The following is a 17692-nucleotide window of genomic DNA, read 5'->3' as shown; positions in this document are numbered from 1 at the left end:
TGCGACACATCTAGCCTACTGCGCCACGGAGCACTAGTCGACAGCCGACGAACAGCGAGAGCTACTAGACTAGCGACAGCGAAAAGAAGGAGAGGAGACACGAGAGAGAAGAGAGAGAACAGAGAGAACAAAGACGAGAAGACAGAAGAAGAAGACAAGAGAAAGAGAAACAGAGAGAAGAGAAGAGAAGAGAGAAGAAAGAACAGAGAAGAAAGAGAGACAACTGAAGAAGAGAAAAGACCAGGCTAGACAGAGAGAGATGAGAGAAGAGACAAGAGAGATCTATTGGTATAATATTACAGCGCACCTCGTACCCATCACCAGCAGCAAATTTATGAAAAGCGCACCCCCACTCATAGAGAACACTCGACGACCATCGTCAAAATAGCAAACTCATACATTCTATTATTTCCCATCTCACCCTCCCTCACTACTCACTCAGCTACCCTTAGTAATTACCAACCGTCTCTGCATATCCGCCACACCACCAACCCCTCATTTACACAACTAGACCCTTACTCCCATTACTAGCCAGCCTGTCCTAGTAACCCACGGTCTCCATGCTAGACCCCTCCCTCCGCTATCCCTAACAAACCTATACTATACCCCTCTACCCCTCCTCAATCTCATCCACTCAGCTCGCTGTCCTAGTATGACCACACCCGTCTCGGATAGGAACAATCCCCCACTCTCCAAAACATAATATGGCACACCCTCCTACCCCATCCTCTATCATCTCTCCCCAGTGTCTAAACGAAACCCACCCGGTTCTTGACTACCGCGACCCACCTCTCCTCTCCTACACAACCCAGGCACCTCCATACTCACACTCCATCACATCTTCCGACCCGCTGTTCTAGCCTCATACCACGTCTGCTATTACCATCGCCATGAATCCCTCCATCCTCTCTCCCTATCCACACCCAACGCAGACTACCCTCACTTACCCTCACTTCAGCTACCTCCAGCCACTCGCCTCAGTGCTCCAACACACCTCATTTCTGCTCCATCTACCGAAACCTTCCTCACTCCTTCCTCCCGCCCATTGCTCCTTCGCTATCCCACACCCATCTTCATCAACCTCATCGCCATCCACCTATACCACCTCCACCAACTTCAACATTCACATATCATCTACAACAACTGTCGAGCCATCTCGATAGAATCCAACACCATCACTACAAAGCATGCTCCACTTGACCAACCTCGTAGCTCGAAATCACCCCACTATCCACCTGAATATTCCTCCTCTAGTTCACCTCCAACTCTCCCCAGCCCTATCCATCCTGCACTCAAACAACTGCCCCTGAGCTTACATGACTCCACCCTTTGCAGTTTGCAAACACACCCATCACCCTTCTCGATACATGGTCGTCAGACCATACTACCTGCAAAGAAAAGGCTTAGATCAATCTTTTAACCAATTAAACTTCCCACTCACGACGGCTCATGCTCTTTATGCACCATCACCCGTACCCTAGACCAGATAGACATTTACCAGCACACTCCTTATCCTACCCCATAGTTCTCCTCCAATACAAATCCACTCCCCGTCCCACATCCCAGGGTTGTATCTCTACCCCTCAGTTCAATGCCATTCTTCCCTACTCGTAGCACAAACAAACCAAGTTATGTTCCCAAAGGCACCCATTACCTCATATAATAAGTGCCCCCATCTTAACTGCAATGCACGAAGCCCAGCGCCTCTCGCTCGCCGAAAGTGACGTGCCCCATCCACCATAGCCGACGTACTTGGCACTACCATTTGGACCACCTATCACCGTATATCACTCTCTACATGCCAGCATATGTGACATATGGTCTATTCCTGGCCGCTACGCACTGCCGGCATACCAAGCTCATCCTTCGACTACGTCGTTGTCCTCTCTCACCTATTTCTCTACTCTTTTTCCATCCCCCCTCCTCGCTCGATCTTCTGACTACAAAACTCCTCCTTGCAAAAAACCAAAACCTATCCTACTACGCAGCCAACCTCAGAACACTCCCAGCACCCAATCCACATTTCAAATTGCTTCAATATGAGAATCCATCCTGCGCGGCCGACAGCGTTCCCACACACCAACCCACATTCCCTTATCCACCGGCAATCCTACCTTCACATCATATCACCAAGCCCCGCCCCCTACTCTGCCTCTACACCCGAATCAGCTACCACCACCTAACACCGATAAATACCAGACTACCACAAATATTACACATTCACATCTCTCACAATGCATTTGTCCTTTCACAGCCAGCTCCGCACAACTACCGTAACAGACACCTACATCATAAAGCATAAATATCTGAAATTGGAACACCCATTCACGAACCCTTAGACACCCAAACACTAAGCGATGCTGTCGTACAACCTCTCCTCTTTAGTTCCGCATCCTGCTGGTCAATACAAGCACCAACTGTACCCGCTGCCATCTCCCTAATGCTCCTAACGCCACAACTCTCACTCATCAGCTTTCATTTCAGTCCACCTTGCTTCTTCGACCCCCATACCATTCGCTCCAACGGTATGATGTTTACTGCAACTGCCAAGGCTGCATCTCCATGTCAACGCTCACTTGATTCGTTCGTACATTGGATCACTCAACAAAAGTCACCGGATTTATTCTCAATCCTCCCTACGAGCTACGCTATGCGACAGGCCCCTAATTCTCTCTCTCTTCTATTCACAGCTCCATTCACACTTGTCCCGCTGAACATTCATGGACCTGTCAACGCATCTTATCAACAAACACCGAGACGCCACCCCGCGTGTCCCTATCACACGCTCCTGGTACTCATAGACCACCTGATTGCGGATGCACCGCTACATCCTTGGTTTAGCAGAGGACAGGCTCCTATCAACCGGTTACCTAGAAAACACTGACAGATGATAGAGTAGAGGCTCCTTGTTATGGAGAGCGAGGCCCTATCAGACCTCGTGTCACCTAACACACCTGAGCAGATATGACGTAGAGTCCATTTAGCGAGCAGGGTGTGTGCCCTTAATCAGACCTCTGGTTTAAGACACTGAGACAGCTGATGAAGTAAGAGGTCCCCTCATTGTTAGGAGACGAGTTCCGATCATACCCTGGCCTTTACCTAGGAACACTAAGATGATGACGTAAAGTCCTATTGTTAAAACCTTAGTCGGTTTACCTATAGGACCTGTTTACTACGACGCACTGAGAGAATGACTGACGGGCTCAAGAAGCGCCAAATTCAAAAATATATCTGTATTTACGATGTGTTCGTTCGTCATTGTTTCCGTTTCCATTAAATCTTGCTGCTGTTCGATTACACATGTAACTATTTCACCCAATAGTCTCTCCTGCCTCGCTCTCTCTCGCCTCCTCTCGTCTCTCCTCTCTCCCTCTCCTGTCCTTCTCTCTGCTCTCTCGGTCCTCCCTCTCTCCGCTTTTCTCTCTCTCCTCTCTTCTCTCTCTCTCTTCTCTCTCGTCTTCTCTCTCTCTCTTCTCTCCTCTCTCTCTGTCTCCTGTCTCTCTCCCTCTCTCTCTCTCTCTCTCCTTCTCTCCTCTCTCTCTCTCTCTCCCTCTCTCTCTCTCTCTCTCTCTCTCTCCGTGCTGTGCATTAACTTCCTACAGCACATGATGATGGATTGTGTGCGAATGAAAGAAGAGAGAAATAATATTGGGGATAGGATGGTGTGACTGTGCAGATGAAAAGCCGAGATTAGAGGTGAAAGGGTGAACTCTGTGTTACCACAACCACACACATCTCCACTGACCTTTTCCTCACCCCATGTCATTGGAGCTATACTCTATACTCCCAGAGCTGGAGGCTTGTTATTCAGTGCTGCCTCTGTGTGTTCTTGTGAGGCTGTAGGGTAACGTTCTCTCCTGTAGCAGTGAGATGTATTGATGTAGTGTTGACCATGAGGTACTGCTAGAGCTGGGGAGCCCATAATGGAGTGTAGAGTTTGTCTCATTTTCTTGTTATAGTGATTTTGTTTCACATGCTGTATATAAATCTGTCTTTACCAATCATATAGTGTAACAATTTTTTTWWTTTTTTTATTTAACCTTTATTTAACMAAGTGCAATATCACGTACAGACGATGACCGTGTTGCAATCAATTTGAGATGCCTAGCTAAGTGTTCCGTTTTGATCTGGAGAAGAACGCATTCCCCATCAGAACTCAAATGACAGATTCCAATTTAGTGGTCTTTACAGAGTCAGATGTTCTCACATGGCTGTGGTTCATTTGCAATTCAGATGAACTCGTTAAAAGCAGCATATCAATTCATACCCATGGATCCCATGCTTTGTTTGGGCTTGACGTTGCATGTGTGCCTGTGTTTTTACACAGGAGTATAATTGCCATGCAAATGGCTAAAGAATGGCTGCCAAAACATGTGATCTTCAGCATGGCTATGTTAGAGGAGATCACGTCTGACAGCAAAGGGAATCTAGTGGATTCTTTTCAAGCATGGTTTTTGAATAGGGGGAGTAAAAACTGGGCTAAGTGTAGGGGAATCTGAATTCTGTTATTACATATTATTCGTGTTAGAAAGGGGAAATACACTAGTGTTTCTTGTTTATGTGTGTGAATTTGTGCATGCGTTTGTGCGTATGTGTGTTTGCGTTCCCACACATTTATATTTCTCTATATAATAATATCTCTATATTAAATCGGGGCCCATCCACCCATCCAGTACTGTAATGTGTGTGATCTCCATAAGGCCCAGACAGCCGGGGTGATCTAGCCCTCATTAAGGCGCTCTCTGGGGGGTTGCAGAGGGGAGGCAGGGGGGGTCTGGGCCCACTATGATGGATGTCTGCTGCGACAGTGGAACGGGCATTACGCTTATCAATGTGACGTAGAGCCTTAATGGTCCCCAGCGCAGAGAAATGGATGAATGGACTCTCATGTCACATATCATCAATAACATATACACATACTACGAATCCACACTCCGTGTTGACATCAATAAGAGAACAATTTCATTGTTTTTCATTGAAATAATGGCTATTGCATCCTTATAATGTAACGTGACTAAATAGATTTGGCGATCCATAGCAGTTGATGCCAGTTTATCAAATCTTTCAACATTTATGTAGTTTTAACCCTCTCACTCTATCTCCCTCCCTCCGTTGTCATATGATGGTCTTTGACCCCAGAGTGTGTGTGTGTGTGATAGACACTGGTAATTGCTCACATCTGTCATCACACCACACACACCCAGACGCACACACAACACACACGCACGCACGCACGCACGCACGCACGCACGCACGCACGCACGACGACGCACGCACGCACGCACGCACGCACGCACGCACGCACACACACACCACACACAACACACACACACACCACATACACACACACACACAGCACGGTGCTGATGGGACTCCAGAGGCTCCCCCAAACCCCACCTGCCCCTCAGGCAGCTGAGCCACCAGGCTACCCTACCCCCTCCCACCCAACACACCACACACACCACACACACACACACACACACACCCACACACACACACAACAACACACACCACATCACACACACACACACACACACAACACACTACACACACACACACACACAACCCACACTTTATCCCCCACTCCTCCAGAATCAATACCTATGGCTCTGCACGGAACAGGTCTTCTTGGGCTGGTCCCCATGGCCTATGGAGTCGGGGTATGACGCTGCCACAGAGAGATGGAGAGAGGGAAGTGGATGACAAACAGGAGAGAGATTGTACAAAATCTCTCTTCTCATCCGAGGGTGTCTGTTCCTGCTGCGTGGCATTCTACACATGGATGACAATGATCACTTTAACACTCAATACACATGAGCGACTGGGTAGGTCTCCTGAGAACAATATAGAGAATACAGAGAATGATGGCTCTCAGGGCTCTGTGAATATTGCATCTATCTTAACGAGATTACAGGTAGGAGTTCTGTTCCATGCTGACTCCAAGTGGTACTGGCTTCAAGGCTTTCTCTATGAGAGCAGCCTAATAGAAGTACCTTTGTACCCATCACTCCTTTATGACTGACTCATCTCACTCCTTTCATGCATGGGCTTTCTATCCTTTAGCTGCACTAGATGCACATGCACTGGCAGGCATGGATGCACACGCACGCACGCACGGCACGCACGCCCACGCACGCACGCACCGCACGCACGCACGCACGCCACACCCACGACACACACACACACACACACACACACACACACACACACACAACACACACCACACACCCAGACAGACACCTGGTGTTGTGTGTGAGAAGGTGGTGTGAGAGGCTAGGGTCTGAGGACAGAAGACAATAGCACATGGTTGAATAAATGACTGAATAATGTGTGTTTGTGTGTGTGTGGTGTTGGACTGTCTGTCTCCTGATGGGCTCGGGTAAACAGGGAAGTCTTCAGGCTAAGTACTACTCTTCACCTCCCATGAAGGTAAGTGCGTGGTGCGTGTGTCTGCGTCCGTGTGTGTGTGTGTGTGAGTGTGTGTGTGTGTGTGTGTGTGATAGTGCCAGGTTTGGGAATTGTGTATAATAGATATGTATCATATTTCAGGGAGGGGGGGGGGGTGTTCAGAGCTGTAAACCTGATCCATGCTCATACCAGAGGACACTCCTGATCATCCTGTTCTGTCGTCTGTTCCCTCTCTTCCCTTCATCCCTCCATATCTCCATCACTCCAACTCTGTCCCCAGACCGTCCTGAATAGTTTTAAGATGGTCATCCTATGGATCATTTAGCTGTTTGATTTGGAATTTTAGGACCCTTTTAGGTATAAAAAAAAGATATATAAAACAATTATTTGATAACATATTGAATTTGGCTTTTACTATTGTAACCCAGAGAAACACATGGAATAACACATTCATTAATGTAAAAAAAGACAGTCAAATTAATCATAAGAAACAAGGTTTTGAAGTATTTGTCATATATATAGGAAATAGATTTTATTCTGTACAGGATTCCTTCTTCACTCTGTTATTTAGGCCACTATTGTGGAGTAACTACATTGTTGTTGATCCATCCTCAGTCTTCTCCTATCACAGCCATTAAACTATGCAACTGTTTTAAAGTCACCATTGGGCTCGTGAAATCTCTGCGCGGTTTCCATCCTCTCCAGCAACTGAGTTTGAAATGACGCCTGTATCATTGTAGTGACTGGGTGTATTGATACACCTGCCAAAGTGTAATTAATAACTTCACCATGCTCAAAGGGATATTCTTTGTCTGCTTTTTTAAATGTGTATTTATCTACCAATAGGTGCCCTTCTTTATGAGGCATTGGAAAACCTCCCTTGTTTTTGTGGTTGAATCTGTGCTTGAAATTCACTGCTGGACTGAGGAGCCTTACATATAATTGTATCTGTGGGGTACAGAGATGACATCGTTTTAAACTATTATTGCATACAGAGTGAGTCCATGCAACTTATTATGCGACTTGTTAAGCAAATGTTATACTCCTGAACTTATTTAGGCTTGCCATAAGAAAGGGTTTGAATACTTATTGACTCAAGACATTTCAGTTTTTCATTTGTTATTAATTTGTAAAAATGTCAAAAAACTTAATTTCACTTTGACATCATGGGGTATTTTGTGTAGGCCATTTTAAATTCAGGCTTTAGCACAATATAATGTGGAAAAAGTCAAGGGGTGTGAATATTTTCTGTGTGTGTGTGTGCATCTCAGTACCCCTCTATGATTGATGTAGCCTGTACATGTGTAATGACAGCCTCCATTACGGATGCATATAAGAACAGCCTTGAGGCCTGACCATCAACTGTAGCCAGTAAGAAACAAATAAAGCCTTTTCGATGGTTGTTTAGCCCAATCAGAATCATTTTCCAGATGGTCTTAATCCTAATAGTTACACCATTTAAACACTAAACATATCTCTCTCTCTCTTTCTTTTTTCCTTTCTCCCTTTCTTCTATAATTTCTCCCTTTCTCTCCCTCCATCCCCCAGGAGTATGATGCCCAAGGCCTTGGACGGCCAGGTTGTCATGGAGAAGACACCGCGTTACTTTGTTACCGTGGAGACCCCGGGGCGTGTACACTCCATGTCGCGTGACGTGAAGCTGATTGTGGTGGTCCGAGACCCTGTGACCCGGGCCATCTCTGACTACACCCAGATCATCTCCAAGACCCCACACATCCCTGCCTTCGAGACCCTCGCCTTCAAGAACCGCACCAATGGTCAGAATCATAGTGATGCATTTTTATTGTATAGGCCTATGAATGAATGAATGAATGAATAAATTAATGATAGCATGGTTGGATAGATTAATGAATGACACAAAACATAGTTTTTCCTAATTCAGTACCCACACAAAGACCATATTCTTTAGTCCTGTCTTCAGTCCCCCCTTTCAAAGTCTAAAACAGGTAACTGTGTCTTTTCTTGATCCCAGGTGAGATTGACTCTCTATGGAGCCCTTTGTGGATCGGACTGTACGCCCAACACCTGGAGCGCTGGCTGGCCTGGTTCCCCCGGGCCCAGATCCACCTGGTCAGTGGGGAGGGCCTCATCTCCGACCCGGCAGGAGAACTAGGAAAGGTCCAGGACTTCCTGGGCCTCCAGAGGATTGTGACGGACAAGCACTTCTACTTCAATAAGACTAAAGGTTTCCCCTGCCTGAAGAAACCGGAGGGCAGCAGCAAGCCCCACTGCCTGGGGAAGACTAAAGGCCGAACACACGCCCCCATCGACCCTGAAATGATCCGGAGACTGAGGGAGTTCTACAGGCCGCACAACCAGAGGTTCTACCAGATGGCTGGCCAGGACTTTGGATGGCAATGAGGACTCAGTAGAGTTAACAAGGTGAAACATGAATCCATAGCAACAAAGACACCGAGGGGTGTTTGTCCGTCAGCTTCAGTTTGCACTCTGTACCTGTTACTGTGACTTGGGGCAAAGAGTAATGACATAGCCTCATACTGTTGATACAGAAGCGGCTCTGTGCTAGGAACTAAATCCAATGTTGATAGACCTCTGGGTAGCGAGGGAAACAGATATCAGAGATTCCATATTGGTGACAGTGCAGAAAGACCGTCTCTATGCTAGTTCCCTTTCAGCATCTAATAGATGTTCAACAAAAAGAAAGTGACACTTAAAGCTGGAATCTTTAGTTGCTCCATCCATTTTTGGAGTTATTAATTAATGATAGAGTACCCATTGAGTCTTGAAGAATAAAACATATAAATGCCCCATGAGCTTAGTTCAACTGTCATATCCAATCAGAAGCCAAAATACAAGCTTGTTTTACTCCAATGTTTGTAAACTATGTAAATGTAAACAAACACTGCATAGCCTCAAAACATGGTTAAAACTATAATTTGCCTACAAAGGCAAAACGCAGTAAGTACATATTTGGTCCAAATTGAGTTAAGACTGAAATCAGGCTTTGTAGTATCTGTTTGATACTGTGTCCTGGTTCAATTATGTTCCATTTTTAGAGAAAATGGGAGTGAGAAATTTGCAGTAACTGCAAAATCCAAGTAAACACCCAGGAAAACAGAATTTACTGCACTTTGGCTTTGTTCCACTATATTTTGACTGCAGTTACCTGCTCTGCCATACAAAGGCAAAGAGCATTAACTATGCAAACAGTGAAACTGAGAAAAATGGCTTTAAAGTTTATTTGCTGTCCAGCCAAATATGTTGTAGGTAGACAAGTGATAATGCATTATCTTATTATGAAGTCATTTTTTATGCATTACAACCATGACCACTGATTTGTGACCCCTAAGTCAAATAAATGACGATACAAAGTCAAACAGAAAAACAACGAGTTGGATAAACACATTCAGATTGTATATACTGCACAAAGTCAAAAATGTTTTGGAAGTATCACCATTCTGCAAGTGGAAATAGTCCTTACCTTAAGGGTTATCACAATAGAACGTACAAAACATGAAAACGTAACTACATTACACCATTAAATACAGTTGGAATGTAGTTAGAACTCAATCTGTTTCCATCAAACAGAAAAACAAGAAAAGTTGGATAAAGACATTTAGATTGTAGATACTGCACTCTGCCTTTGCAGGAGTTGTTTAAGGTCATACAAAGGCAATTTTAGGGGTCATAGGTCAAGTCAGTGGTCATGGTTGATATGCATACAAATCACTACATAATAAGATGATACGTCAGTGCATTATCACTTATCTACAGTGGTTAGTTTGTAAACCGGGATGTGCCGGAAACAAAAAGTTAGCACAAGAGGGTGGTGACCTGGGAGACTCTGAGGTACAGCAACACATGAAAAAAAATCACCTTTATAATAAAGCATTGCATGCATTATCATTGCTTTTGCTTAGTGGCATAGAGCAGTAGAGTAGAGGCGCTTGCAGAAGTTGCACACATGGGGATTTTCTTTCTGTAGTCTGAGAAACATGTGGCCTTGTATAAACACATTCTATATCATTTTACATGACTGAATCTTTCGTAAAACCYCACAAAGGATGGAAATGACAGGCTGCTTTGACACTGACAAACGGAGAATCTGAGATCAATTAAAATGACCTCGTCTGGAATCCATCAATAGCTTAGGCCTAGGTGTGTGGAGACACATATATTGTACAATATCWGGAGGAAATTATATTCCTAAAAAAGTTTTCCAGTTTCACTGACTCAGCCAATGATGTGCAGCTCACTCACCGGTGATGGCCAATGCGCTCGTGCCAAAAGCCTCTCTCTCTCTTGTTTATCTGTGGCTAAAGTATAGGCCTACTCCTGGTGTAGTATTCAGAATATTTAATATCTCACTCTAGTTATGTGAGAGATTCAAGCGCGCTTCTCTCTCTCACCACAGCAACAGCCAAGCATTGGTCTGTCGCTAGGGTACAATGTTGTGCAAACCATAACCCCGGGCTTGCCCAACACAAATCAACTCTTAGAATATCAGGCACGTTTCCACATGACCTTTATTAGGGTGCAGGAGAATTACAAAGGAGGCAAGTCAAATTAACACTGATAGCTTTAATTAGAGTTCTTACATTGCAAACAGTGAAAATAGGCACCGTCTCAAATGAATCACTGCTTATCATATTTGGCTGGCTAACAAAAAACTTTAAAGCCATTTTTCTCATCTTCATTGTTGGCGTAGTTACTGTGTTTTGACTTTGTAGGGCAGCATACTGTAGCTCTGTCTATGCATTTGAGAGCGGTTACATTTCTCCAGACCCATCCCTCAGCTTTTTACCTAAACACAGGCTGGGTGACCACTTTGTTATTGTTTCAATTAAGGATTCTAAGTTTAAGCTGTGTTTGAAAACGCCTGGCGTTCTTGTCTTAGATAGTGCTCCTGCTTAACTCCCGACCCCACTGTGTCCCACCAGGAGTGAAGGACATGGCGATGGGATGTGTAGTCTGCAGTGTAGGCCTGATGTGTGCTGTAGAGTAAGTAGTAACAACGTCCTGTGGATGCTTCTGCAAAGTAGTGAAACACTAAACAAAACAAAACGGATGTCTTACCATGACCTTCCTCTTCCTTTTTTCATACATCTTAGCTACTCAGTACTTAGGTCAGGAATTAAAAGAGTTGTAGGCAATCAGTACATATCGAATATCATCCCCAAGTATTACGGAAAACAGGAGGATGAGTCTTTTATTTAGAAAGCATTGAGGGGAAGTATGAGTAGCATCTTTGTAAGTGCTCAGATTTGACTGAGTGGTTTTGTATTGTTGAATAATGAATGTGCATAAGTGGATTAGGAGGAACTCAAATGTATCTGCCCTTTCCAAGTAGAGGTTACCCATAGGCACAGATCTAGGATCCGTTTACGCTCCCTAAATCCTAACCTTAACCTTAACCGTAAGAGGAGGAAACACTAAACTGACCTTAGATCAGCATCTATGGGCATCTTCAGCCTAACCGAACAACCAAAATATAACCATGGATGAATATGACATCTTAAAGGTACACTCAGTGAAATGATTTGCCACAAGCAGCACTGCAGATATTGAGATGAGCAACATGCAAGACTTTGCTCTTACACAGTTACACACCGTATCTGCACATGTTTATTTATTTTTTATATTTTTTATTTAACCTTTATTTAACCTACCCAGGCCAAACCCTAACCCAGACGATGCTGAGCCAATTGTGCGCCACCCTATGGGACTCCCAATCATGGCCGGTTGTGATACAGCCTGGAATCGAACCAGAATCTGTAGTGACACCTCTAGCACTGAGATGCAGTGCCTTACACCGCTGCGTCACTCGGGAGCCCATGCATGTGCATGGGTTTGCTTTACACTTCACAGTGGTAGCCAGGGCACCAAAARAGAGGACAAGTTGAACCTCATGCTTCTTTTGTTTGTCTATTTGGATCCCCATCAGCTTTTGCAGAAGCAGCAGCTACTTTTCCTGGGGTCCACAAAAAACACAAATCATGACAAGTAACAAAACACTGACACACTGTTTGACAAGAACAGCCACACAAATTGAAAGCTGCAATATGTAACTTTTTGGGCYACCCAACAAAATTCACATAGAAACATCAAAAATTATACTAACAATACAAAAAAAAACGTTAAAATGTTAGTGTGTCTGTGTGTGCGTGTGTTTGTGTGTGTCCCCTCCGAGTCCCCGCCTTTCCATGAGTTGTTATTTAATCCGTTTTTTAAAGGTCATTTTGCTGTTTGCTTGAGTAATTGTAGATGGAACAGAGTTTCATGCGATAGTGGCTCTGTACAAAATGGTGCGTTGCCYTGAATTCCTTTTGGACTTGAGGACTGTGAAGAAACCCCTGGTGGTTTGTTTTGTGGGGTATGTATGAGTTGAATGTTATTTGATATGCAGACAATCTGGAATTTTCATRACAYTAATATTCATCATAAAAACTAGAAGAGAAGCAGTTKATCTCTCATCAACCCTCAACCAGGAAACACTGGCATGCATGTTGTTGATGTTAGTTCTGTATGTGCAGTTAAAGGCAAGGTGTGCTGCTCTGTTTTGAGACAGCTGCAGCTTTGCTAGGTCTTTCTTTGCTGCACTTAACCATATTACATAGAACAGTAATCAAGATGGGACAAGACCAGAGCCTGGACAACTAGTCCACATATTTTTTATAACAGACATACTCCTCACCATCACCACAACAGCGCTTGTCAATATGACTTGCCCATGATAATTGACCAGCCACTGTTATACCTAGGAGTTTAGCTTCCTGAACTTGCTCAATGGTCGCACCCTTTATACACAACTCCAGTTGAGGTTTAGGTRTTTAGAGAATGTTTTGAACCAAATACAATGCTTTTAGTTGTAGATGTGTTTAAGACCAGTTTATTATTCATCACCCATTCTGATTGAACTGTAACTCCTTATTTAGAATTTCAGTGAAATCATTTGTAAAAGTAGAGAAAAGTAACGGCAACTACCCTAAGGGACACCACACTGTGCACATCTGATGTTAGAGAAGATTCCATTGAAGAACACTCTCTGGGTTCTATTGGATAAATAACTCTCCAACCATGCGATGGCAGGTGACTACAATTTATGATCAATAACATCAAAGGCTGCACTGAAATCTACCAATACAACTATCATCTTATTATCCATTTTAACCAATCATCAGTCATCTGAGTCAGTGCAGGACAAGTTGTGTGCCCTTCTCTATATGCATGCTGAAAGTCAGTAGTTAACTTGCTCCTTGAAAAATAGCATTGTATTTGGTCAAACACAATCCTCTCCATCAGTTTACTAAGAAGTGGCAGCAAACTGATTGGGTGGCTGTTAGAGACAGCAAAGTGTCCTTTACTATTTTTAGGCAGTGGAATTACTTTAGCTTCCTTACATGCCTGTGGACACACTCCTTTAGGCTTTGGTTAAATGTATYGCAAATAGGGATGGCAATACAGTTTGCTACTATTCTCAATAGTTTCCCATCACGTTTGTCTATACCTGGTGGCTTATCATTATTGATGGATAACAGTTTCTCCACCTCTCCCACACTAACTTGACCAAATTCCAAACATCAACCCTTCTCTTTAATTATTAGATCTTTTATACAAAAATATGATGGTTCACTGTTCAATGTTGTTATTTCACATCTGAGTTTTTCCACTTTACTAGTGAAATAGTAATTGAAATGATTGGCAATATCGAAAGGTTCTGTTATAAATGACCCATCAACTGCAATGAACAATGGAGAGTAATTGAGTTTTCGGGCCCATGATATCACTGAAGGTACTCCAAAGTATTTTTCCATTGCGTTTTATGTCAATTATCTTTGTTTGGTAATATTTTTTATTCTTCTTTTGGTTAAGTTTATTCACATTTCTCAATTTACAGTATGTCAACCAATCAGCCAAACAGCCTGACTTGTTTGTCACCTCTTTTGCATAATTTCTTTGAACCATACAATTGTTCAATTCCTCATCAAACCAGGGGGATTCTTAACAGGTGCATGCTTGTCAACAATTGGCAAAAATAATTGTACAAATACGTCCAGTGCTGCATCTTGATTCACTTCCTCATACACATAAGACATCATACATTTTTTTACAGCTTCCACAAAAGAGTCCTGGGAAAACATTTTGTGTGATCTCTTATAAATTACTTTAGGCCCAACCTTTGGCACTTTGGCTTTCCTTGTTATTGACACAATAATATGGTCACTACAGCCAATGGGAACTGATATTGCAAAGCTCTGCAGCATTAGTGAAGATATGATCAATACAAGCGGATGTCACAGCTCCAACACTATTGGAATGCACTCTAGTTGGTTGAGTGATAAGCTGGGTCATATTACAGGCATTAGTCACAGTTAGAGGCTTCCTCTTGAGAGGACAYCTAGTTGCTAACCAGTCAATGTTCAGGTCACCCAGAAAATAGACCTCTAACATTACACCCACTATCAAGCATTGGACACATTATCAACATACTGACTGTTAGCACTTGGTGGCCAATAGTAGCACCCTGAAAGAAGAGGCTTTAGACGAGGCAGGTGAACTTGCAATCATAACACTTCAACAACATTTGTCATGAGATCCTCTCTAAGCTTTACAGGAATATGGCTCTGAACATATACAGCAACACCTCCCCCATTGCCATTCCTGTCTTTTCTGTAGATGTTATATCCCTGTATTGCTACTGCTGTATCATCAAAGGAATTATCTAAGTGSGTTTCAGAGATGGCCAGACTATGAATGTTATCCAATTTATTGATTTCATTAGCCTTATTTCTAAAACGACATACAGTGCATTCAGAKAGCATTCAGACCCCTTGACTTACAGCCTTATTCTAAAATTGATTCAATATTTGCTTTTCTTCATCAATCTACACACAATAACTCATAATGACAAAGCTAAAACAGGTTTTTAGACATTTTTGCAAATGTATTCAAATAAAAAAACAGAATGACCTTATTTACATAAGTATTCAGACCCTTTGCTATGAGACTTTAAATTGACCTCAGGTGCATCCTGTTTCCATTGATCATCCTTGAGATGTTTTTACAACTTGATTGGAGACAACCTGTGTTAAATTCAATTGATTGGACATGATTTGGAAAGGCACACACCTGTCTATATAAGGTCCCACAGTTGACAGTGCATGTCAGAGCAAAAACCAAGCCATGAGGTTGAAAGAATTGTCCGTAGAGCTCCGAGACAGGATTGTGTCAAGGCACAGATCTGGGGAAGGGTACCAAAAAATGTCTGCAGCATTGAAGGTCCCCAAGAACACAGTGGCCTCCATCATCCTTTAAATGAAGAAGTTTGATCAACCAAGACTCTTCCTAGAGTTGGCCGGCCAAACTGAGCAATCGGGGGAGAAGTGCATTGGTCAGGGAGGTGACCAAGAAACCGACGGTCACTCTGACAGAGCTCCAGAGTTCCTCTGTGGAGATGGGAGAACCTTCCAGAAGGACAACCATCTCTGCAGCACTCCACCAATCAGGCCTTTACGGTAGAGTGGGCAGACGGAAGAAACTCCTCAGTAAAAGGCACATGACAGCCCGCTTGGAGGTTTGACAAAAAAAGCACTCTTCGACAATGAGAAACAAGATTCTCGCTGGTCTGATGAATCTAAGATTGAACTCTTTGGACTGAATGCCAAGTGTCACGTCTGGAGGAAACCTGCCACCATTCCTACGGTTGAAGCATGGTGGTGGCAGCATCATGCTGTAGGGATGTTTTCAGCGGCAGGGACTAGGACACTAGTCAGGATTGAGGAGAAGATGGACGGAGCAAAGTACAGAGAGATCCTTGATGAAACTCTGCTCCAGAGAGCTCAGGACTTCAGACTGGGGCAAAGGTCACCTTTCAACAGGACAACAACCCTAAGCACACAGCCAAGACAGCGTAGGAGTAGCTTTAGGACAAGTCTTTGAATGTCCTTGAGTGGCCCAGCCAGAGGCTGGGAATTGAACCTGATCAAACATCTATGGAGAGACATGAAAATAGCTGTGCAGCGACACTCCCCATCCAACCTGACACAGCTGAGAAGATCTGCAGAAAAGAATGGGAGAAACTCCCAAAATACAGGTGTGCCAAGCTTGTAGCATCATACCCAAGAAGACTCGAGGCTGTAATCGCTGCCAAAAGTGCTCTCAACAAAGTACTGAGTAAAGGTCTGAATACTTATGTAAATGTGATATTTCCGTTTTTTTTTCTTTTTCTTAAACCTTGTTTTTGCTTGGTCGTTATGGGATATGTGTTTAGATAAGGGGAAAACGATGTGATAATGTAACGTAACAAAATGTGGAAGTCAAGGGTCTGAATGCGTTGTATAGTAATATGGGCTATTTCTTAGCCCTTTCCCTGGTAGCTTATTGAGATAGACATAATATGTAGACAAAATAAAGTGTTGCTGTGTGTGTGTGTGTGTGTGTGTGTGTGTGTGTTGTGGTGTGTGTGTGGTGTGTTGTGTTGTGTGTGTGTGTGTGTGTGTGTGTGTGTGATGTTGGGCTGAAGCTACTGACCCTGAGGCTTGGCTTCAACGCTCTTAAGTTGTTGCGGAAATCGACCCACTATGCTGTTTACTTTCTGCATCTACGTCATATCGCTAGTCTACCTTTAAACCAATTTTTGGTATCATTTGGTGTTTTCTTCAACAGAAGATTTTGGGTCCAACGGGCTGCTGTAGGACCGTCTCCTATTTGCATGTATTTGCACTAGTTGAAAACATTAAATGACAAATAAAACTTATTTTTGAAGCAAATGTCACATTGGTATCTTTGGTACTTGTGTCAACACTATTGTACTGTAATAGATGCGGTGCTGTGTGTATAAAAGAAGAGTGAGAGAGGGTGAGAGAGAGAGTGAGAGAGGAACAAATCTTTTCATAAAGTGTGCTGAATAGAGAGCAATAGTAATTGCGTCTTTTGTAGGCACTAACCCCGCCATGGATCATTTGCCAAAGCCTTGGGGAAATAAACGTGTTTTTTTTTGGGGGGGGGGGGGATGGGGGTTGGATAAAAGCTGAAAATAAGGTCTGTGGTAAACACAGGCTTAGCAGATCTTAGTGTTACATTCTATGAGATAATCTTCATCAGCTAAGTGAATTTGGAAGCATTTATGTAATCAAAACAAGCACAATAAAGCATATAAAGGTTTCATAATTATAAGGTCATGTTAATTTGACTATATTCATAGTAGAACAAAACATAGAAGATCTTCTAAGCCTCAGACCTTATTCAAATCGCTTTCTTTTGCCATTCATTTCCCCCATAGGAATGTTCGAACTGACCAGCG

The 17692-nt window shown here is 43.5% G+C and overlaps 1 protein-coding gene across 1 annotated transcript in view; it reads left to right on the top strand.

Moving 5' to 3' along the window:
- The window catches only part of hs3st3l (heparan sulfate (glucosamine) 3-O-sulfotransferase 3-like), a 16446-nt gene extending 4982 nt beyond the window's left edge, over nt 1-11464 (top strand). Inside the window, exons 2-3 of the mRNA XM_023993282.3 lie at nt 7957-8186; nt 8402-11464. Of these exons, the coding sequence (XP_023849050.1) occupies nt 7957-8186; nt 8402-8790 (619 nt within the window). The 3' untranslated portion in view covers nt 8791-11464. The remainder of the gene's footprint in view (nt 1-7956; nt 8187-8401) is intronic.
- The last annotated feature ends 6228 nt before the right edge of the window (nt 11465-17692 follow it).

This window comes from Salvelinus sp. IW2-2015, linkage group LG8, assembly GCF_002910315.2.
Source record: "Salvelinus sp. IW2-2015 linkage group LG8, ASM291031v2, whole genome shotgun sequence".
Taxonomy (NCBI): Eukaryota; Metazoa; Chordata; class Actinopteri; order Salmoniformes; family Salmonidae; genus Salvelinus; species Salvelinus sp. IW2-2015.
The sequence above is the reverse complement of the archived record's forward strand: the minus strand, read 5'-3'. Positions and strand labels throughout refer to the sequence as shown.